The following is a 24353-nucleotide window of genomic DNA, read 5'->3' as shown; positions in this document are numbered from 1 at the left end:
GCGACATGTTAGAGGCTAATCTTGGCTACATGTTGTTAACTCTTACCTGCTTGTATCTCTTATAACAGCGCTGAATCACTGCTGCAATCTCTTTGCGTTGTTCCTGAATGGGACCCTGTGGTAGTGACAAGAGTTTGTCTAAATTTTGTATATGTAAAATGGTTTGCAATCATATTGAGCTTGTTTTTTTCAAATGTGGATTATACAACTGAGGATAATACATTGAGTCACTGTAGGCTGAGCATAAAGACAAATTCAGTTTTTTTTTTTCTAAAGGAGTTTAGGTTACACTGGCCTTGTGTTTTCTGAGGGAGTGCAGAGCATGCCTGATGGTCTCATACAGCTCTCCCTGCTCTGCCTCAGTCATGGCTAGACAGGAGGAATCTGTTTTCAACCTCTCCTCCTTCATAGCTGCACAAAGAAAGGAGGTCCACTCAGAGGGGGAGGATGGGGCTTGCTTAGCCTGAGGACTTTGCTGATCCTCTGGCCCTGAGAGAGAATTTGGCTTGGGGCTGGGAGTCTGAGGTTTGGAGTTTAGAAACCTGAGGAAAAGAAATATTACTTTTAAAGTATAATAAGATTGAGAATGGTTGTTTGTTAAAAAAACAAAAAAGCAATGCAATAACTTATGCAAATATGTCAACCTCACCTTTCCACCTCACCAAGGTAACCAGACAGTAATCTGACATCACTGCTGATCCCAACCTTCCTGGATTCAATTTCTGCTTCAATAACCTCCTGCTTGAGTCTGCCAGTTGAAGCCTCCACAATGTGATCAGCTAGCATTGTGATGTCCATCTGCAAATCATGAAAAGGAAAGGTTACCCAAATATTTATAAAACCTACTTCCTCTTAGTTTTTTGGGTAAGTTTTGAATAGCTCTTTAAAGTCTCACATAACACTCTATACTTAAATGACTCATCGCAAAGACTTTGAAATCTTATACTTACAGCTTCCTCCTGCACAGTAATACATGATTTACCACTTCCATTTTGAGTACTTTTTGACTTTGCATCAGCTACTCAGTTCATGCATGAATGCTTGGTTAGAGATCGAACTCAACACTGCACATAAAAATCTGTACCTGCAAGTCATCTGCGTTATCCTGATAGGTCAACAGCTCTGTTTCCTCTCCCCTGTCAGACAACACTCTTTGACGCAGGTGAACGGCCAATCGCTCCTTTCCTAGAATCTTCCTGGCGAGGCTACGCTGCCCCAGAGTCTGTCTCAGACTCCACCTGCTGCCCCCTCCAGCTCCCCCTATCCTGGCCTGCAGGTGGGAGAATGGGGCACTAGGAAGCTGAGGCTGGCTGGGGCTGGACCTGGTAAGTGGTGCCTTCTGACAGCTAAGGTTCGTGGGTTGCGTCTGTAGCGGCTTAGAGAGAGGAGACCGTTGAGGATTAGGACCTGGAGAGGAGTTGAGGGGGGTGGTACCAGAGATCGAGTTAGCTAGCTGTTGCTGTGAATCTGGGTTGGGTTTGAGCCTCTTGGCTGGGGGTGGACCTCCCTGTTCTCCCTGGGTTCCCTTGTGGGGTCTGTGTTCTGTTTGGCTCCAGCTCTGGCTCTGGTTGTCTGGCTTGCTTCCTGCCCTGGTTCTCCTCAGCTCTGGGGAAACAAAGATGGTGGAAAAACAGCGACAATAACACTTACACTTACAGCTAAAATCAGAAATAGTGGTGATCATTTACAGTTTTCTGTGTAATGATTTACTGTTGGATTGTCAAACAAAATTTTCAGAATCAGTTTGTATATAAATAAAGTCAGCAGTAGGATAGCTTAGCTCAGGAAAAGAAAGTCTGACTGCCTACCAACACCTTTAAAGCTCCCTCTATACAAACGGAACAAAAACCTAACGTGTAAAACAAAAACTATGAAGTCATAGTTTTTGGGTTATGTTTAAACGATTCCTGGTGCAATTTCTACAAAACCAGTAAAGAGGAAGTTACTACCATCCAAAAAACACCTCACTACATTTTTAAACACTAATGCTAATGAGGAGGGCTTAAGTCATGCTGGGAGGTGGCTCATGTTATCTAGGTACATTTTCTATTCTCTCTATATTAAGTTAAACTAACCAGCTATATATCAGTGAAAATCCATACACTTTCATAATTAAAGGTTGGTGGCTGAAGTTAGTAAATAGAATCTCCACAATAAAAGACAGAGGATAAATAGAACTTTGTTATTTATGAGGGTGAAACAAAACTTTTCCTGTTGTTGAGAAACCACAAACCTGAGTTTGGGTTAGGGCTGGGGCTGTTGTTCATCCCACCCGTCTGTGACTCTCCTCTCCATCTATCCATCCAAGTGTCCGCAGGCTGGCCCTGAGTTTGAGGACTATGTTGCAGTTGCTCTAGGAGCTCAGCCAATCGAGTGTGGCCCCGGGATCGGGCAATGTTTAGCGGCAAGCGTCCCAGTGAATCAGGAATAGCTAGAGCTCTTGGATCCCACTGGTAAAGCACCAATGCCGCCTCAGTATGGCCCAGAGCACAAGCCCACATCTATGGAAGTCCAAGGAAAACAACTGTCACACACACAGAGGAATGGAAAGAAAGCAATATGCACAAAAAAGCACTGGTTGCTCACCAATGGAGTGCAAGAGAAGTGGTCTACGTTCAGAGGATCTACTTCCAGCTCGAGGTCAATACTGTCAGCATGCTTTGTGCTGCGAAGAAACACAAATAGCATTAAAATTACTGGCATTCCAGTTTGTGCCGTCAAGATGGCATGTTGTAATTGTGTGTTCCTCACCGCCAGCGAATGAGTGTCTGAATGAGTCCCGCATAACCCTGAGCTGCAGCCAGATGCAGTAAAGTCATTCCTCTGGAGTTCTTACTGTGGACGAGCTGATTAGAAGAAGCCCAGCACGGCTGAGACATCATCTTCTCACACACCACCACCACACGACCTTCGAATGACCCCTGATCAGGAGAGATCTAGAAGATTGTAAAATAAAACAATAGACTAGGTCAACCTCTTTTCCAAATGCTAAAAATATATTTCAAGGTGTCACTAACTTTTCTGCCATACTGCAACACCTTTGCAATATAAGGAAAACCAGTAAAAAGCCTTGCAACTAATACTGCTTTTGAGCACTTCACTAAAGAATGATCAGTTTTGTATGTGGACAGGGCCAGATTCTTGTATTTGTGTTGTTAAGTAGGCTTTGTAAGTTTGTCTTGTAAATTCAGCTCATTATCAGTCAAGGAAAAACAACTTGTTTTTGTTCCTTTAATTGGCTGACACTTGCAAACAGAAGGTTTGAAGAGCACTCCGAATTGTCACAGCTGCCCCAAGATGACCACATATTAGGGATATCCCCTCTCTTTGACATCATCTAGAGCTCAAAGTAGAAAAATATATGTGAAACAGTGTGTTAGAGGAGTCTGAGCTTTTGGCTTACATGTATTGCTTGTGCATACGATGACTTCACATGGTGCTGCTTTTAAATTTAAACAGTTGAATTTGGTTTCACATGTTTTTCAGCACTTCTCTTATGGTGCGCCTTCACATTTTAAAGCTCTAAAGGGAACTTTCATCGTAAGAGGCACAACAGCCTTACTTGAGACTGCTGATCAGTAGCTCCTCCTCCCTCCACTCCTCCTCCCTTTGTTGCCATGGCTTCTGAGCTGGGATTTTGATTGGTTATCTCAGCCATCCTCTGTTCCATCTGCTCCAAACGCTCCAAGATAGACATCCTGAACTGGGTATCTACAGAAATGAAGGTGGGACATTTAAAGCTGTAAGCACCACCAAACTGTGGCATTAGGGAAATCCATGTGAGAGTTCAATAAATGCTATAGAGAAGCTTAAAAGCAGAAGGGATTCAATACTGGCTTAAATCTAATGACTCCCATTATTATCAACAAGAGTGTAAGAGTGTAAATAAGCATGTATGCAATGCAGATTTATGTCTGTAGCAGGGTTGCATGTGACCCTTTGTTTCAGGGCTGCTGCGGTTTTTGCTGCAGTGCACATTATGTCATTCCACCTGCTGCTCTCTCACAGAGTCTCTATTTCTGCTCTGCTCTCATTTCACTCCTATTTTTCTTTCTGCTGCCTGAAGCACAAAGACTGAACCAGAGGTGGGTGGGGCCATGACAGTGACAGAAGGGCTCAGGCTCCTCCCACTCCACTCTGCCAATCCCAGAGCAAAACAGCTCAGCTGACTACAAGGCAAAAACACTCCAATAGTTTTAGCAGCCAAACACATCAGAAACACCTGTCCTCACCTATTATCACCAACGCATCAGCATGTAAACACTCTCACACACACACAGAAAAAGAATAGACCCTGATATCTGCTACAGTATTAATTTCTGGTTAATAGAAAAAGCTAATACAATAAAATCCCATAATTGAAGATATTAATTGAAAATATGCAGTTAAATGGGTCATTTTATTCCCCTTTTTAACTGTTCAATAAAATCTTGAATTTATTATTTTGTAATTAATTTTCTACTTGGCCTTATAATTACTGCTGCTAATATTAGTCTTATTTCGCACAGTTATTACATTATCTTATAAACAAGAAGCAAGACATAAGCAAGAAACCGCATTTTCATTATATCGACACATTTTCACCTGTTGAACTCTTTTCTTCTCTGATTTTTAAGAGTTTGCTTGACAATAATTATCCCTGGTACCTGTGAATTTACTGTGCTGTTCAGACTTCCTGATTTCCTTTGAGATTTGGCCAAAGTGACAAACAAAAACACCAAATTTGAAAGTCTCCAGTGTTACAGCACATCGCTAAATATGCTTTTGATGATCAAACTTGTGCCAAAACTCTACCAAAAAGTAAAATGCTTTCGGGTTTTTTTATTGTTACACACAGGTCACTGAGAATTCTTGTCATCCAAACATGCCCAAATGTTCCACAAACAACACATCTGCACATCAGCATCCCCACACTCTTCTATATGCTTGTTTTGATCAGGGCCTCTCTACATGAGCTTCTTAGTGTTCAGAGGCTCTGTCCACTCCTGGTGGTGCTGAAACCGAACAGGTCAACCAGACAAGCTTCATCCACAATTCTACAACTCAACTCAAATAGGCTGGGAGCCAGCGTGACGGCATCGTGTGGCAGCTTCACCTGCATTTGTTTAAAATCGACTGGCAGGGCAACCACATGGAAACTACTGAAATTAAAAAAAGAAACTGACAGAAAACGTGGGATGGAAACCTAGCAAAGGCTCCACAGCTCTGAATTAAACTGAAAAATTGGGACGTTTATGTCCATCTACAACACAAGAAAAAAAAACTCAGCTGAGCTACAAAGACCAGTTAAAAAACATCAACAAATCAAATAAGCTACGAACCCAAACAGCGAGTCTCTCTCTATCTGCTTCTCTCTTTGTTCTTGTTCCCGCTTCAACCCCGTTAGTTTGAAGTGTGCGACTCACACGTTGCTACTCCAGCCGTGCAAAAAAACACAGCTAAGTGCAGGGAGAGAGCAAGAGAGCGAGCGAGCGACAGAGCAAGAGAGAAGGAGAGAGGGAGCGAGCAGTCTCCACTTTATGTCTGGCAAAACAGCGCGCTTCAAATCCGCCCGCCAGACTCGGAGCTGCAGGAGGCTCGGTCGTCAGCATGTCTGCACACACTGGAGCAACGGCGTGTGACAAAGCCGGGTGCTACGGGTGTTTGATTGTAGTTATTTATCTGTATGCTTCACATACTTTGAGCCTCTGCCAAACAAAGGACAAGAGAGGGGGAAACGCGCCAAGCCCGCTATCTCCGCTCACAGTCAGTCGCAGAGTCTAAATATAGCACGGGCTGCACAGCGCCACTGCCAGCGGTGCCCAGCATTTTGTCTGTCAAATGGTCCGCGATTGTGCCTTTATGTCCTTGCCCTTCATTCTAGCAAGGCAAAAAAAAAAAAAAAAAAAAAAAAAAAAAAAAAATCAGCCAGCCTGCTGCGGGGAGCCGCATTGCCGCATTGCGCAAGGCAGAGACGGGGGCGAACGCAGACCCAGGACATGCCTTTACCGAGGAGACCCGTGCGTTTCCGGACTGCATTTGTATCAAGAGATATATTTTGCACACAAAAGCGCCCCCCCCCCTTCCTCCAGATCACTCAAAGAAAGTTTCATTTTTCTCTATCACCTTTAAAGTACTTTTTTTTTTTAACTCACAGAGAACATCTACAGCTCAAACAAAACAATCCTTTATGCAAACAAGACTCAGTAATAAGCGACTCTGCCCAAAACAAAGCCAACCAGGCAAAGCCGAACATCTCTATGAATGCTGTCAGTGAAGATGAAAGAGCCTGGTACATGCCTGCGCTATTGAAACAACAGGCATCAAAACAGTTTACTGCTAGATACAATTTGCATGCAGGCGGAGGGTTACGGAAAAAACAGCTGCTTGCTAGAAGAAAAGCAGCGGGAAAAACTGGTCAGGATTACACTGAGTACAGAAAAACAAACAAACAAAAAGCATCTCACACCAGGATGTGAGAATCAGGGAATAGAACAGAGTAGCAAAGTGGCAGCATCACACACACACACACACACACACACACACACACACACCTGAGTTTTTACAAAACTCAGGTTTATATCAGCACTCTGTGTATACAATAAGCCAGTTACATGCTAAAGTCACTGAAACAAGTGCAGCCGTCAGTACACAGAAAATTGTGGTCCTCACCATCCAGGGACAGCCAGTCATGCTGAGAAGATGGGAGGGCTGGAAGGTCACGTGCCTTGTATTCAAACACCACAGAGGAAGAGATGACCTCACCGCCCATAGCTACCTGCAGCATCACTAGTCCTGTGTCATGGGCTGGAAATAGACGGATATCAAAAAGGTGTTGGAGCGTGGAGCAGTGGATGAACTGCAGTGGTAAATGTCAAAGGCTAACTTAAGGAAAGTTTGTTAGTCAATCACAGATTATATATTGTGAATGTTATGCTTATGCAAGTCAGTATTTCCTTGAACTTTACCCCAATCACACTGATCAAACAGCCTGATAGTCAAGTATCATTTACTTAATCCTAAAAAAATAAACAAATAAAAAAAAACCCGTTGTGTTCATTTGTATCATCTTGTAATATTAAAATGATTGCATCTCCTGAAAAGCAACCCTGTCAGGGTCTTCCTTTCTTCAAAAGTTGCTTATTATCAAGGTCAGACCAAGGTTTGAATTTATAAATAAAGGAAAGTGTGAGTTGTGAGAGACTAAAGTAAGTAAAGCTCACAAAGTGCTTTGCAAAGAAATACCAAGGCATTCAAAACAAAAACAAACAAACAGACAAAACAGAGTCTTCACAAGCACAAGTGTGTTACCTGGACAATAGCAGCGCAGCACCCCGGGCTGAATGAGGGCAGCGGGGACGCTGATATGGTCGAAAAGACAGCTGTACTCACTGCTTGACTCCAACCATGGACCTGTTATGAGCACCTTCACTCCACCCTGCAGCAGACAGGTAAATGTCTCAGAGTAATATCACACAGTGTAGCTTTTTGTGTGTGTGTGTTTACAGTACACTGCTACAGAGTATAAGTTTAAACAACAGTCTTAGAGAAATGAGACACTTCACTCGATGTGTGTATGTGTGTTAGTATGCAGAATGCCTTATTTCTATCAAAACCCCCATCTGTGACTAAGACAAATGTCCGGGACCCAGGCGCCTAAATATTTGCTTTCGTCTTCATTCTTCTTCATTCACAAAGTAGGCTACCTGCTACTTTGGCAATGACAGATCCGTGACTGCTAGCAGCCCCTAGAGGCTGTGCTACGCCTTACATCAAAGCAAAGCAAATTAGCTTGAACTGTCTGAATGAAGCTGTTCTGTGTTCCTGCCAGTGTAGCTAAAAATAATGCAATACATAAAGATCATTATTGCCGGCAAATTAAGGAGGCATTTAGTGCAAAAATGGATCACTGGCCTTTGGAGAAAACTGTTGTTGTTTCTTTAGGAAACCTAAACCTGAAAAGGATGTATTGGTGATGATTCAAATGAAAGCTGTAAAAACACAGTAGCAGACTTTTATGGATGATTAAAACTGCCAAAATAATAAATAGTTAAATAAAGGAGTTATTAAATAAATACAAATATGCTTTTAAATGTATGAAAAGTAATATTAAAAGTGCACACAATAAGTCATTAATAAAATGTAAACTGAATTGATTTGCTTTGCCTTTTGTATTTATTTACCTTTGTACAATATTCCTAATTTTAAAATGTACATAAATAAACTGTGATGTCTGTAGTAGATGAGAAAAATACAAATATAGAGAGATGAAAATAAAGGTAAAACTAAAATATCAATTTATGTTACAAAGTCGTTTATGTGGTATTTAACTCAGTTTCTTTATTTCTGATATTTCTTTAATTTAAATTTTGGCAGTTTCAATCTGCCATAAAATTCGGTACACCATAGCTTTTGGAAATGATGGCGGTAAGATGCAGTCTTATCTTAAGTATTTGTGGTAATTATATCACAGACTGGTGTCTGGAATATTAGAAATGGTACATGGGTAAATTAATGAGGCTATCCTGAAGAATCAGTTAAATATTGAAATTTCATCAAAATCCAGTCAGCTGAGTCTGAAATATTCTGTCTCCTTAATGACCACACAAGCAAGCTGGCGGTACAAATTGTGCTCAGCATGATTTCAGTACTTAACGTTCATATGAGCCACCTTCAGTCATGTGCTGCAAAGACTAATTTCACTGTAGGGAATAATTATGAATGACAATCAAGTTGGGTTTACTAACCTCTGGATAAGACCACTCTGGGGAGTAGTCTGTCACGCCAAACAGCCTCCCAGTCTCCTGGAGCAATCCCAAAGCTCCCTGCTCCACCTCAGAGCCTTGCAAGTGGCCTGCTGCTGTGCCCTGCTCCTCTCCTGCTGCCCCCTCCTGGGGCATCAGAACCCCATTGACAGCTGCCCCGACCCCGTTCCCAGACCCTTCAACTGAGATAAAATCATTGATGAGATCAGAAAACTGGCTTCCAAAAGAAGCCTCAAAGCCTTCCAGACTGATGGCTGTTCCTGCTCCAGCTGTTGCAGCTGACACCCCCCCACCTTGCTGAGGAAGTGGAGAGCTGTAGAGCGCCCCCTCAATGGTTGCGCCTGTAGCCATTGACTGAGGACTGGCCACCACTGAGCTGCTTGCCCCTGACAAGCTCACACCATTACAAAGGATCTCATTTTCCCCTCCTCCTCCTCCGCCACCTCCTCCGCCTTCCTCTCCTCCGTTGTCATCTGTGTGTTGGAGGTAGTGCTCTGTGTCAACACTGGCATAAGCTTCACAAGGATCTCCGGTCTTGAGGAGTAACGCTCCCCCATTCTCAGCAGGCTTGTCTAGGCCTCCGACCTCCTGGTGTCCTCTGCTGCCTGACTGGTCGACAGTGGTATCCTGCGGTGTCAGGGGAAAGGAACCCACTGCTGATCCTTTCCCATTCCTTGCACACAGGGCCTGCTGGTCTGTCCTGGGTTGATGGAGGTGTGTATGTGAGTCTCCATTGGCAACTGAAGAGTCTGTTGGCACCGTGGGCAGGCCTATGTAAGCCTGGGCCTCGCCAGATTCCTGGGTTGCCTCAGTACTGTTGGTCTGCAGCTGGGAGGGCTGGCTTGTTTGAGGGGAGGCCTGGAGGAAGAGGCTCGGGGAAGGGTGGTGTGAAGGCTGGGTCAGGGTTGGGACACAGGCTGATGACATGACGGCACTGAAATCCATTTGCTCCAGCGTGGTGCTGGGGCTGAGGCCAGCTCCTTCTCCTACGTAGCTACTCTGAGTGGACAGGGGTTGTTCTAGGGGTGTAGCTTCCGTCTTGATGTTGTTGACGAGGGTTGGGCTGTAGACAAAGCCATTAGAGGAACAGCGGAGGCCTCCATCATCACCGTTACAGCCCTCAGTCTTCCCTCCACCTCCTCCGTATGTCTGGCCCTGCTTGGGATTGTTGAGGAAGCAATCGGGGTCAAAGGTCATGGTGGTTTCAGGAAGGCTGACTGCTCCACCAGAGTCTAAAGAGCTGGACAGAACCAACTCTCCTCCCTCGCCCAATCCTACTCCACCAGGAAACGATGCAAATCTCTGGTTTTCAGGGGCAACAGCTAACAGAATCCCAGCGGTGGCACTGTCGTGGGTAGCTGCCAGCAGGTGGGTGTGGCCGGCGGAATAAACCGAATCCCCAGTGAGCGTGGTGACCTCAGACATGAACACAGCTGTGCTCTGTGATAAGCCCGCTCCAATTGCAAGAGCAGGACTGTCAGCCATGTCACTGGTGATTGACAGCGGGGAGCTCTGTGTGGTGTCAGGGACCTCTACCTGGTTGGTGGAAGTAGAAGAAGACACCTCCATGCTGCTCTGTGGGAGTAAGGAGGGTTTGGTTATCCTGCCATTCCTCCTCTCTCCTCCACCTGCTCTGCTCCTCCCCCCTCCAGGATTGGGCTCTGTCTGGCCCTCTGACACGTCGCTGTTCTGGACCTCGGTGCCATCTGCTTCCTCAGCTCTCTGGCCTGCTGCTACATTGGTACTGACTGCAGTTCCCCCTCCTGCTGCTGCTCCTGACTCCTGCTTGGAGGAGATGATGCGCTGCTTGACACTGGAACATTTCTGATGCAGGCTGCTTCCAGCACCTGGCAGAAAACAAAACAAAACATCAACAAAGAACCAAACATCTGTCATCATTTTCTGTCCTTTCATACTTTCAGGTCAAATTTTCCAGTAACATATTGTAGTATTAACTCATATACATCTAAGAGTGTGTAATGGCACCCTCTAGTGTTCAGAATCTACACTGAAAACTGACTTCATGAAGACTGATACAACTGCTGCAACAACTTTAAGTAAATACCCCTTGAATGTACAATTTGCTTACTTTGCAAGATATTTACTACTCAAAGATATTTCTAAACTTTAAACTAGCTGTATTCATTTACAGGTTCAGTATGTAGCCGGCTCATTTTTTCAGAGAGGATAACAAACGCCAAACACCAGTCTAAGTGTCAGAGGTCTAATGCCAATAAAAACCCCTTTGACCATTGAGGGATCAAGTCAGTGATCAAACCAGAAGTGCTGGGAGGGGGGAAAAGGCAGAGAGCTGTGTGAACAAATTAGGACATGTGGAGAAGCGAGAAGAAGAAATGAAGCAGTACTTAAGTCAACAAGCCACTTAGTTTTGGGCAGCTGTCCTTATTTGCCCCTCCAATGCAGATCAAAAGATGGGTGCGATTAGATCTGTGTGTGTGTATATGTGCGCTAGTGTGTGTACTGGAGTTATCTACTCCCTGATGCTCATTTATGAATAATACATGATGGATATTTCAGGCATCCCTGTCTTCTTTCCCTCAATCCCTCAATTTAGTGGTTGCAATTTGTATCTGCCTCTAGGTGGCAGCATGGCGTTGACTGTTGGAGCCATCAAAAACTATATATGTATATAAATAACTGCATAAAGCCTGATAATATGTAGCAGATATCTCTTACTACAATGGATTTTTAAAGAACAAGATTCTTTTTAATGACAGTACATATCATTTATTCACATGTTAATCAACGTACGGTGTTTTGGCACATCCACTCTTCTTTTTTGGATCACTGACTTACAACGAGGAACTAAACAGTAAGCTGCTGCAGTTACATCACATATTTCTTTTCAGTGCAACAGCGAACCCCTCATAGGATCAACAATGAACCACTGCAACACCTGTTGTCTCTTTTGATAAATGATGGCACAGCTCCAGACGGGGCTCCATTCTGCTGCCAAAGATAAAAACAAGCCAGTGAACCAAATGATCTTTGCTTTAGATGTTCCACACTAACTGTCTACTGATTCATTTTCATGCTTGTCTGGGTTCTTCAGCATCTTTGCCAGTGTTACTTGAACACGACAAGTGGAATGATACTGACCCGGGGTTAGCCGCACTCCCGAATTTAGTAAAAGCGCGAGGGCTAAAAACCTGAGTGCTTGAGAGTAGGAGGAAGGTCGTGTAAGTGCTGATGCACAGAGAACTCACACATGGGCTTGAGTTGTCCAATGAGCTCCTCCTTGCTCCACTTTGCCCACTCTTTCCTGTCAGTGTTGATGGAGCAGAGGACAGGGCCGCATGGCTTCCCGCTGTCGTCCACCGCCGGTACATTCAGGTAGTGCACCAGCACAATGTCTGGGTTCTAGCAAACAGTAAGGACACACAAACAAAGACATGTACACATGTGGCATAAGCTCATCATTTCAGCGATTTCACTGTTTTCCCACCTATGGGAGAGAAAAAGAAAAAAATCTTAAAAAAAGATATCAACATCAGGACTGATGGAAGGAGAAGTGCATAAGGAAAGTGAAAGAGAAAGCGGAGGATACGGAGGAGGTCGAACATTGCGTGTCAGATAAGATTCTCTCACCTGCCCATAAAAGATTTATCAGCCTGAGCCCACTCATCACTCTCTCTAACCCTGCAGTGCCTACATGTGTGTTTGTGCATGTATGTGTGTATTACATTTATATATAGAGAGAAACAAAGGACGAGAACAATTCTCACTATATTGCAGGTCACCAGCAGACCTATGGAATTTCTACCCCATGAATGATTCAACAAGTGCATTCACTTGCATGTGTGTATGTGTATGTGTGTGTGTTGGAGAGAGAGTGAGAGAGAGAGAGAGAAACTCCTCTTGATGAAAGATTCAGTAGACAGACTCAGGTGAGGGGAGGACCTGCTGAGGTGGAACACTTTTCTCTCCGAAAGAGGATAGCACAGTAGGCTGCTACAGCACCTCACTGTGCAATGCAACAGCATTCATAGACTGATTTATGACCATTTCCACTGATGTGTTTTGATATATGTGTAAAGAACAGAAAATGGCACATTAAAGATAAAAAAAGTCAAATTTCCCTTCAAAGCCAGAGACCACGAGAGTCTAACTAGTGGGGCGTGTTGCAAAAAAATGTATTGGGTAAGGGCATGTTCGATTTATGCTGATGGCTGAAATTTTCTTGTAAATTTAATGTGACAAATTATGCAAGAAATTCTGGAAATGAATGAATAAATAAGTATACATTTCCATATTTTACATTTCCATAGCCTGGTATTCAATCATTATTTTCTTTCAAATGGACAGAGAGACAGAGGATGAGTATATAAATGTATGCAGGCATGTTATGATGAATCATGTAGCCTGCCATCTGAAGATGATGAGGTCCTGGTGACTATATGTCCCAAAAGAGCGAGTGAGACCTGTATGGGTGTGCGTGGGGAGCGTGCACACAAATGCTGCTCTGTGCTGTCTCTCACATGAGCAGCAGAGTGAGTCCAACGTCTCTGTTGAAAAGCAACACGCTTTCATACACAGTAGACATCTGTACGTGAGTCTGTGTGTGCGCGCGAGTTCGTGAGAGCAGGTTGTGTGTGTGTTGTTTGTAGCTTCGGGGTGTTTTCTTGGAGAGGACCACATGGAGACTAGTGGCTGAGTCCTTCATGCTCGCCATGAGCATCGAGTCTCAGTGTTAGGCATCACACTGTGCTCGAGGAAGTTACAGTCAACTTCTGGAGAAGAAATGCTTTTCCCGCTCTGCAAGGCATGGCATTGTATATGACCCGCTATAGATGCCGAGCCTATTCTAGGTGTAGTCCAGTGGTCTAATTGTGTGTGCAGGAAACTCCTTTTGGCCAAACAACATTAAGTTTTATTGGGAGCCCAGTTTTGTGACAGTATTTCCAGCAGTCCGAGTCTGCCTCATTAATTCAGAAGAGGAGGACTTTTATTGCTGCTTTATGGTTTAGCTTAGTGTTTTGTTTTGAAAATTTAACAGGTGAAGCTCTGTGTAAAACTAATGATATACTAGATAATTTCTAGCAGTCCTTTTTAGGTAGAATGTTAAATAAAAACTAACACAGCTGAAATAAATGCCATGGAGTGGCCATAATGGGAGGGGGAATAGCCCCAAAATGACAAATCTATGGTGCTTTAAATGACAAGTAATAACAAGTCATCACAACACTATGAAATCTTTTTTTAAAGTTTTTTTAAAAAATGTGTATAAATGCTGTGCGATAAGGAAAGGCGGGAAAGGGCAGTGGGCTTACCTGCAGCAGCCAATAGCATCTACGATGGAAGGTGGGGATGATGGAGGAGTGGACGTAGCAGCCATACAGACACTAGAGAGAGGAGAGGAGAGGCGAGGAGAGGAAAAGAGATTACATTGGTTAACGAGAGAAGAAGGGGGATGGCGGAAGCAAGACAAAAACAAAAAAGGAGAAGAGAGGGGGAGAAGACATTGAAGGACAGAACAAGAGAGGAGAACTTAGGTTATACCCACTTAGGTTGTATTGATTGCGGTGCTAAAACTAAATTGCAAACATGCTGTATGCGTTTTTTCCTAATGTCTTTTCTAAAATACCATAAATCTGATGCTGACAATTATAGCACAAGAGATTGTGAAATTTACTGCCTCTGCAAGACTAGGAATTCACAAAAAGTTACAATGTTGTCGTCTTACAGACGTTGCAAGACAGATCAGCAACAGTAAAGGGGACAAAGAAGACGAGGAGGAGGAGGAGAGCAAAGCATAAAGTGTGAGTGGAGCCTCAGCGTGGAAAGTATGACGAAAAGCGGGGTTTGGTATGGACTTCCTCCAGGGCGGGATGCTGACATAGTGCATGTACAAAATAGTGCAAACTGGTGCCAGTAAAACAGTTGAGATTTCTTAAACCCCCCGAAACAAACTGCAATATGATTTTGTAATACCTGAAGTTAAAGAATATGAAATTGTTTTTCAACAGAGCAGTCACAAAAATATGACTTGCACCAGTAAACATCTTATCTTAGAGAATACGTGAACAAGATATAGAGTCTGACCGTGGATTAAGTCAGACTCCAGTTTGGAGCTTTTGACAGCTTTTGATCATCTGCGCAGTGGAAACCTTTTAGTCAATACTCAAAATGTATCGAGGAATCAATACCCGGCCTTAATGAAGTGAGCTTTTCTTTTTGACAGAAGAAGGATGAAATGATGGCAGAAAAGCCTTCTATCAAGGTCAACGCACACAGTACAATCAAGAATCACACACCCACACGATCACACCCACATGCAGCACATAAAGTGGTTGTTTTTGCAGACAATATTACACACAAACGCAAATATTCAGCAATCTGGCAGTATATAATCCACAGTTAAAACTTGCCCTGTTTTCTTTCTCATATACACACACACTTGTATTTTCTCGCCATTTTGCCTCTTCTCAGAAGTAGCCAGCCCTCTATCTAAAGTGTGTTTTGCCAAAGGCAGAGTGCATTTCCATATATTTCCATTCGATATGAGGAGGCTCTCCATCCAGGGTTATGTTTTTCCTCTCATGCTTCCTGCCGCTCCCCATCCTCCTGCTCCTCTCCCTCTGCTCATCTCGCTGCTTTCCTTGTTCCCTCATTCCCGTGCTCAACACACTGCTTACTTACTTACTTGCTTGAGGGGTCACGGGAAACAGTGACATAAACAATTACTGACCAAGTACCAGGGAGAGAAGTGGCTGCCTTGTGTATGTGTTTGAGCATGTGCATCCATGAACATTTGCAGGGAAATGCATGTGAAATGGGACGTGAGCGTGGAGCTGTGAGTTGCAAAAGGGAATACTTGATCTCAATTATTCCTTTTACGTCTGTGTCTCCAGCTCTCCTTTAATGCAAAACTACTGAGCCCTCCACAAGGATCCATGTGCCTTCTCCTTCGCTCCCCATTCCAAATCATTCTTTCTGTTTCTGACACATGCATGCTCACTCCTCTCACCTCTTGGTATATTCCTGCTGAATAATCAATTTTTGAGCTAGCTGATGTGACTCAAACACACACTCACTCGCACACACACAGACGCTGCCTTGAGACTGGATCGATACCCCTCTCTGTTCTGCTGAAGGAGGCATTGACATCATTCCTGGCCTCAGGCCAAACACACTCTTATCCTTCACAGAGAGAGAGAGGGAGAGAGAGGGGAGACAGAGGGAGGGATTGAGACAGGGACAGGAGGAGGAAGGGAGAGAAAGAAAGATTGGCACCACTTGCTCCCAGGTCACAAAGTGGCCTGTAGCTTCGGCATGTGTGTTCGTTTGTGCTACACGTATGCAGCCCCTCCAAGTGAAGGAGAGTGAGTTAGAGACAAGATTGGCAGTGAAACCACACTCAGCGGCAAACAAGATCATCGACTTGTTTTTCCACTGCAGCCTCTCACCTCTACTCCCTGGACTTTCAGCTTCATGTGATCCTCTCGGGTGGTCTTGCCGTCTTTCCTTTTCTTCCAACAGTACCCATCCTTCCTGTACTTCACCTTTTTACGGTTGTAGAGGATCATAGAGCCATTCTGAGGTCTGACGGGATACAGGATAAAGACGTAGTCAGGTATTAGGTTGGTCATTCAGAATAAATGTCTTTGAAGCTAGCAGCAATGCAGCTCTCTGGGATACTGAACAGAACATGAGTTTTGTGCTGCATTCCTAAAACTTCCCGTAGTACCCAAAAACTTCTGGATTGCTCAACTCAAACAAGAAAAAAAAAACATGTTCTTGGTGTACACAGTGACATCAGCGTTACTCTCCCACAGTCAAGTGAGCTGGTCTCATGTGCTCCCTCCCCACTCATACATAGACTCCGGCTCCTACATGTTAATATTTTAGTAGGGTGATTTATTGGCACGGCAGGAACATTAGCCTCTAAGCTCCCATTCCATATACACCTATCAGGATGCTCACACACAAACACACAGGCGCACACCAGGAGCCATGCATGTACACGTACACGTGAGACACCGAGGCTATAACGATATCAAAGGTGGCAGGACCCACCGCCGTGCGTTCTTTGGGCTCAATGTCAAACCTGCTACCCAGCAATCAATCATTACACTTTCAAACATTAAGGACAGGTGTGTGTGTGTGTGTGTGTGTGTGTGTGTGTGTGTGTGTGTGTGTGTGTGTAGGACGCTGAAAAATGCTTTCTCTGCCTTATCTCACCGCAACAGAGAGAGAACAGACGCATTAACAATCAATAAACTAACATATACTCACGAATGCTCTCTCGCTCTTTCTCTGGCAGTCACATGCACACAAACACACGTTCATACACTTCCTCTTACTGTCCTCGTCTTCATCAACCTCTAGTCTTTATCCCTGTTATCACACCATCTCTTCATTTTCTCTTTTAAGGCTTGTTTGGTTCCCCCATTCTCCCCTCCACTTTTTCTGATCTGCTCATCTCATCTGTTCCCTCTGCTGCTATCTTAACCTGTGCTTCTCCTTTCATCTAATCTCTTTTCCTTTCCTTTCCTTTCCTTTCCTTTCCTTTCCTTTCCTTTCCTTTCCTTTCCTTTCCTTTCCTTTCCTTCCCTTCTCATATATGTATATGGATTTAGATGATTGCAATTTACTCAGAACACTGTGAGCAGTGAAATTGAATTTACTTTGAGCTGATTTTCTTTGACACCTTAAATCTGTTCTGTTTTGGGGGGTGAGCCTGCCAGTTTCTTAGTGGAGTGGAGACCCCCACCCTCCCATCAAAGCCGAGTTTAGTCTCTGTCTCGAGCAGCGTGAGTCATCTTAGAGCTGCTGATTCTAATTATGTTATGGAGAAGATGGATGATTTCAGATGTGTGTGTGCATGTGTGTGTGTGTGGGCGGCACATGCGCACGGGTTCATACGTATGTGTGCATGTGTGTGTGTGTGTGTGTGGCGACAGGGGCGCGTGGATGGTGCCCGTACTGCTCACGAACCCTCTGATTCAAGCAGACATAAATGCTATTGATTGTAACTAGGCTGTGATGTGTGGGATATAAAAAGCTTTTCCACTGTTCCACGGTGTAGCAGAGCAAAAACAGCGATTGCGAGGAAAGTGGGAAAAAAAGAAACAAAACAAAAACGCCACAATAAAGAGACAGAGTGGGTAAATCCGGTAAGGGAGGAGAGAAGGAGGAGTTCATTACACTGAACAAATGAGGTATTTCAGTCAAGGGGAAGAAATGAAGGTCATTGATTGTTATCTTAATATCGACCCCCCACAAGTGTGCAAACACATGCACACTTATGAATGCAAACGCACAAGCGTGCACATGCACGCACGCACAAAAATGTATGCGCTGCACGTAAATGTCACGGGCCCTGTTAGCTGATCTTTCCATCTGATGGGATTAGGTGTAATCTGTTCTAATCGTGCCTCATGTCATGTGTAAATGGGATTATATTTAACTGCTGCTCAATAACACCAATATGACTGCTGCTGCTGCTGCTGGGAGACTGAGGCTATCCGGCAGCACAACCAATCAATGAGAAATCCATCCACAACATAAACTGTGCTGCTGGCCTCCGGCTGCTCCCGAGAAGAGTCCTTTAGCTGGCACAATAGGAGCGCAGAGGCATATCCTGGGGCTCTCAGCGGTGTCAGTAATCAGAAATGGGGCCACGGGGGTGACCATTTCACTTCCTTAACTTTACTTTCTTCTTTCCTTTCTTGCTTCCCCGTCTCTGTCATTTTTCATTCTCTTTCAGTCCTCTACTTACATCTGTATTAACTAGAGTAAATGTCAATAAGGTGATTTATCAATAATTCACACTGCCCTTTCCTTCAGTCTTTTATTTTCTCTTCCTCTTTTTCCTACCCACTTTCCTAGCTATAACCTCTCTCCATTCTAGGAAAAGAGCTGCTTATGTCTCATTCGGATCGATGAATATTCAGTTCTGGCATGTGAATCCCCGTTCACACCCCATCTTATATACACAAACCCCCCTCACCCTCACTCATCTGAATTATACATCACTTATCCTAATACATTTACATTCATTAATACTCCATTTCCAGCTGACTAGGTGCTTTACAGTCCAAGCATGTTCTGGCGCATTCTCTACATGTAGAGCAGGTCGGCTAGAAGGACCCTTTGGAGACAGTCGACGTACATCACTAATGTTTTAATCAAACAGAGGCGCTCAGTCATTGAGATTAAACCAACGTGAGCCACTGACTGATTGAGCGATACTGTGTTTTTGTACGTGTGTGGAAATCATTGTCTGCTCTCTCTCCCCTCACCTGGTTTTCGGCGACGTCGTCAGCCACTCATCGTGTTTCTCAAAAGTGATGAGATATGCAGCAATTTCCTAGAGAGACAGAGACAAGGCAGAAAGGTTATATTGGTATGTGTGCGTGTGTGTATCAGTGTGTGTGTCACAGAGAGATAAAACATAACAGGTATTTCCAGATGACCTGCTGATGCCCACAGAGAGCGTGTCACTATCTTGATTGCCACGGTGAGGTCTGGGCGTCTGATTGGTCACAGTGCAGCCAGTCAGAAGACAGATATAGAGGACAGACCCTCAGGGCCAACAACCAATCACACTCACTGACACACTGATGTTTCCCTCCACTGGGGAGGAAAAGCTATCTCCTAAACACACACACATGCTACATAAACACACACACATGCACAGGGGGTGTGTGTGTGTGTGTGTGTGTGTGCAGACCTATACACTAGCTGAGAGAGTGCGCTGATAGGAAAAGTTTTCTTGTACTTGGCAGTTTCACAGTTTCCCGGCAGATAAAGCTCACTCCTAACTCGATTCTTAATTCCTCTGGCTCTCTTTTCATCTCCTCAGCTCTCCTCTCCACATAACTTCTATTCTTCTTCCACACTCAAATGAATCCAATAAGGAAAAAGAAAGTTCAAATCGTACAGGTGCATTCTACCAAGAGTAAGGAAAAACAAAACGCCCGTACACACACACACACACATACACGGAGACACAGAGATGCAGCCAAAAGAAACTCTTGTTTATACCTCCTGCTTTTTAGTCGCTCACACAGCATCGCCTTTTCCTTTCTCTCGGTGAACCCTGTAACCCCTGACTTCCTCCTTGAAACATTGTTCTTTCCCCGACTCCCATCTCACCCACTTGCTGTGAAAGACTGTGAAATGTAAATTGTCCTCTTAAGGCAATCAGTGTTTGAAATGTGGCACAAAGCAATAGTGAAGAAGACATCAACACTCCAGCACTCCTTCATCTGCCCCCTCAGCTCAACAGTCTCCTCTCCAGACCTCCTCTGCCTCTTTCTCCGTGTGTGTGTGTGTGTGTTTAGGTATTTGTCCCAGTTTGGCAAGAGAGTACTCCAGCTCCATACCGATCAGACGAGATGAAGGGAGGGGTGGGGGGTGGGGTAGGGATGGGGATGGGGGGAACAGCTGAAGGGTGCTTGCACTTAACTGGATTGTTTTTATTTTTTTATGTACCCTCCATTCGTTCCTCTCATTCCAACCCCTTACTGCCTCATCCTACATTTATGTGTGTTTATGTGTGCGTGTGTATGTGTAGGCTGGGCTGTTATCACACCCTTAATAATTATCACTCTCAAGCTGGCCACTATTAATGTCTGTCTGTCTGTCTCGGGCACATAAAACTGCTCCGAGTCATGGTTGGGTTGGATGCACACAGGCACATTTTCAGCCAAAGCTCGGCACAAACAACAGACACACACACACACACACACACACACACACGCATGCACACGCGCGCGCACACACACACACACACAAACGCAAAAGGAGTGCCTCATTCATTTATGCATCTATTCATTAGCTGTGACAGGCAGCCACCTCTCCTCCTCCCAAACCACTCCGCAGCAAGTCAATATCCTATACGGCCTCCACAGCTCCGGCCAGGCACTTGTGCCCCCCTAGTGACTGTCAGCCAGTGGGAGGCGGGAGGAGAGAGGAGAAGAAGAGAGGAGACGAGGGGCTGGGAGAGGCAGAAGGATGGGAGGATTAAGAAGGAGGGAGAGAGACTTGCAATTAAAGGCCTGCCCCATAAGAGCCATTAAAAAAGCTAGAAACAGAAGAGTCAGCTGAAACGGCCGCCTGACACACTCTAAAACACACCCACCCACCCACACACACACACACACACACACACACACACACTGCTGCTCACTCCCTCAACAGCACTCACGCTCACCCGTGTGAGGAGTGACAGAAGTGAGACGGTGAAGGTCGAACCTCAGGAAGTCACTGTTATTGTCCCAGTAGAAAGCAGTGATGGAGTGCTTTGAGCATGCCTAGTGATGGTGACACACTGACCCTTTAGGAATACTGTGTGTGCATGTGTGTGTGTGTGTGTCTGTGTGTGTGTACATGCACACGCACGCGTGCGTGCATAATAGCTATGCCAGACACACGGACAGGGACGAGTATCTTCCTCAAGGGATCTACTCTAGAAACCCAGACATTCTGCATGTCTCTGTGAGTCTACGTAATAATACATCACGACAGGCCTGCCTGAATGCACACACACGCGCACTATTCCCAACACACACCTATTCCTGTCTGTCTGCGTGTGAGAGAAACTGAGAAAGAGACAGAGTTACTTAAGAAGTATCTAACAAAGCAGAGAGCATAAGTGGGAAGTTAGATTGGAGCGAGTGATGCAGTTAGGGAAATCAGCCTCCCACTCATGCATCACTGAGACCATCTCCCTCCAAGAAACTGGCATGTACAGAACAGCACACACACACACACACACACACACACACACACACACACACACACACACACACTCACAGACCTCGGGGAGATTTCCACAGGAGGGAGGATGGGGAAGTTGGGGGGGGGGGGGGGGTCGCCTACACAGCAACAGACTTATACAGGAGCTTTCCCCAGGGAGATTCCGTTATAGGGTCTAGCTACAGGCTAGCATGTGTGTGTGTGTGTGTGTGTGTGTGTGTGTGTGTGTGTGTGTGTGTGTGTGTGTGTGTGTGTTTGTGAGAGCATGTGTGTGTGTGTGTGTGTGTGTGTGTGTGTGTGTGTGTGTGTGTGTGTGTGTGTGTGAATGTGTGAGAGCATGTGTGTGCGCATGTCTGAAGTCTAATGATGAGCATCACCCCGACAGAGATCGGGGGAAAACAGAGCTGTCTATAAACTGGAACTGTCACATCCATTTGAAGTGCCTCAAATGAAGGCTGCTGCTGGTTCTCACAAAAGCAATCATCTGGCATTGAGCAGTTTATTTTGGCAGTACAGGAGGTAACAAACTGAAGGTCCTTTTCAACTACAGAATTTTGTCTCTGCCTTGCTCCTTGAGCCTTGTATACATACCATATGAAGGGGGTGAAACAAACCGCATTAGTATTACAAGTGCCTGATGTTCACAAGCATTCTATTCATAGAGTTCATTTTGCTTTCTTTTAGCAAGCATAAAGCATTTCTGTTATTTATGTTATACATCATTTATTGGTCTGTTTCACCGTATAAAACACACATTACAGTGGCTGTCTCACGCTAAATCCACACGTAACACTATTTGATTTGTGATCTGAAATGTGACACGGCTCATCTCTCAGCATCCCTTTGTGTAACGCTCGTTGCTGACCTCTAAAAATCACCAATGTCATGGAGCAACGGTGGCTTTTTTGAGCAGACTCGAGCTGCAGCAAAGATTATGTTGCAAAGAGAAAGCTGAATGCAGACTAAGTTAGGCTTTGCCTTAAGCTGACATTAATGATGTGAAGTCTATTGTAAACCAGACCAATAATGTCTTGTTTGCACTGTGTTCTCTAACCTGGCTAATTAAAATGTGTGGCTCGAACAGAGAGACAGACAATGACTTATGACGAGGATAATTTTGTTCTGTTCTAGCCACACAATAAAATTTCATCAAGTCTATTGTAAACCGGAGCAATAATGTGTAGTTTGTATTATATTCCCAAACTGCCTCTCTCCCCACAGTGTGTTACTTTCAACAGCCTTTATATTACCTCCACTGGCTAATACAACTGCTTAATGCTGTTTCCATAACAACTGTTGCAAAGCCCCTGATCAGAATTCCTCTCAAGCTTGCCTTGTGTTTATCATATAAACACCTCATCACACACTGAGTAACAAACACATGCACGGCCATGGACATAAAAGACTTATGCACACACATGCATACAAATGGGCCGTTAATACACAAAGTCTCTTGTATACAAAAATAAATATATAAAAACAAAACTAGTCCTGGCTTTGTCTGCCTATCCTCCTGTTCTCTCAGTGACACACTGCGAGACAAACAAACAGCTGCACACATACACACACAGACACACAAGTTTATGCTGCTATCCTGTAAGTCTAACCAAAACCCTAAACTTAACCTCGATCCCATTAAAAGCTGGCCTCCTGTTCCCAAAAAAGAACAGTGGTGCCAACAAGGTTGGTGTGTATAATGGTGAAGGTCATAAAGATGAACCAAACTGGGTGCACACACACACACACACACACACACACACACACACACACACACACACACACACACACACGTTATCCTCAAAGTCTAACCCAAACTCTAAAGGTAACCAGGATCCCATAAAATACTGTTCCCAAAAAGACCAGTAGCTTCAAAAAGGTTGGTGTGCATGCTGATAAAGGTCCTAAACATGGAACAAAACTACGTGCTCACACACACACACACACACACACACACACACACACACACACACACACATACATATTTAATGTTGGGCTATCATTGAGGGATAAGGTCTGACCTTCAGTGGGGGCCCGCCTCTGTCACCTGGTTGGGAAAGAGACATGTGCATCACATTCATCTCTGTCTCACCCCAGCTCTCGCAGCATTCACGCGCAGGCGCATACACTCACACTCAGACATGCGTGCACCCAAAAATATCCCCCATGTCAAAAATATACATGGAAGGATGCACAAGCATGAACAAGTGTATACACATACACACAACGCGGAGGCTTAGTCTCTGAAGAGTCTGAGAGTATGTAGTGGCTGCTGCGCATGTGAGTGATGGCTTTGTAATGAAAAAATCTCTCTGCCCTCTCCTTCACTCCATCTCCTTTTTGGTTTGACCTCTTTACTTTCCTCCCACCTCTCCCATTCCCACAGCTCACCTTCTTCTGCCTTTTTTCCCCCCTGATTTTCTCATCTCCCTCTCATCACCCTCCCTTCCAAATTTACAGAGGTCCAAACGGTGAAAGTGGCGACACACACACACACACACACACACACACACACACACACACACACACACACACACACACACACTGACGGTATTGAAAGTAGCACAAACTCTTTTAGCGGAGACCTGAGAGCGAAGAAGAGACAGCCTCAATCCACTGGGGGAACATCAATCATATTTTTCTAAGACTTCCCCTCTCTTGCGCACCTTACCTGTCCTCTTCCTCTTCCCTTGCATTTGCATTTGAGGAGACGGCCCCCACTCTCTCAGCAGGGGGGGTGAGCACATCAAAGACAGCAACAGGTGTGTGGTGTCAAACACAATGCCAGGAACCCCGCCGCGTTAGGGCGTCTTGGATAAAGCTTGTCAGAGTCCTCAAAAACTCCCGCAAAGTTAACCAGGAAAGGGTGCTCAGACACATACACAC

The 24353-nt window shown here is 44.7% G+C and overlaps 1 protein-coding gene across 10 annotated transcripts in view; it reads right to left on the bottom strand.

Moving 5' to 3' along the window:
- LOC147330248 (calmodulin-binding transcription activator 1-like) overlaps positions 1 to 24353 on the bottom strand; it is a 59787-nt gene that overhangs the window by 5876 nt on the left and 29558 nt on the right. For 9 of the 10 annotated variants that reach the window (XM_086291891.1, XM_086291897.1, XM_086291896.1 and 6 more), the window contains exons 4-18: positions 19010 to 19077; positions 16172 to 16307; positions 14036 to 14107; positions 11972 to 12125; positions 8727 to 10591; positions 7291 to 7417; positions 6652 to 6786; positions 3563 to 3711; positions 2752 to 2936; positions 2587 to 2665; positions 2234 to 2501; positions 1085 to 1605; positions 650 to 798; positions 296 to 542; positions 47 to 115 (exon numbers count right to left, since the gene is read on the bottom strand). In XM_086291891.1, the coding sequence (XP_086148017.1) occupies positions 47 to 115; positions 296 to 542; positions 650 to 798; positions 1085 to 1605; positions 2234 to 2501; positions 2587 to 2665; positions 2752 to 2936; positions 3563 to 3711; positions 6652 to 6786; positions 7291 to 7417; positions 8727 to 10591; positions 11972 to 12125; positions 14036 to 14107; positions 16172 to 16307; positions 19010 to 19077 (4224 nt within the window). The remainder of the gene's footprint in view (positions 1 to 46; positions 116 to 295; positions 543 to 649; positions 799 to 1084; positions 1606 to 2233; positions 2502 to 2586; positions 2666 to 2751; positions 2937 to 3562; positions 3712 to 6651; positions 6787 to 7290; positions 7418 to 8726; positions 10592 to 11971; positions 12126 to 14035; positions 14108 to 16171; positions 16308 to 19009; positions 19078 to 24353) is intronic. The other variant, XM_086291893.1, reaches the window with a different exon arrangement.

Source organism: Aulonocara sp. 'chitande type north' Nkhata Bay, linkage group LG5 (genome assembly GCF_057382095.1).
Source record: "Aulonocara sp. 'chitande type north' Nkhata Bay isolate Kocher_YH1m ecotype deep benthic linkage group LG5, A_spYH_male_GT1.1, whole genome shotgun sequence".
Lineage (NCBI taxonomy): Eukaryota > Metazoa > Chordata > Actinopteri > Cichliformes > Cichlidae > Aulonocara > Aulonocara sp. 'chitande type north' Nkhata Bay.
This window is presented reverse-complemented; position numbering and strand designations above follow the sequence as displayed.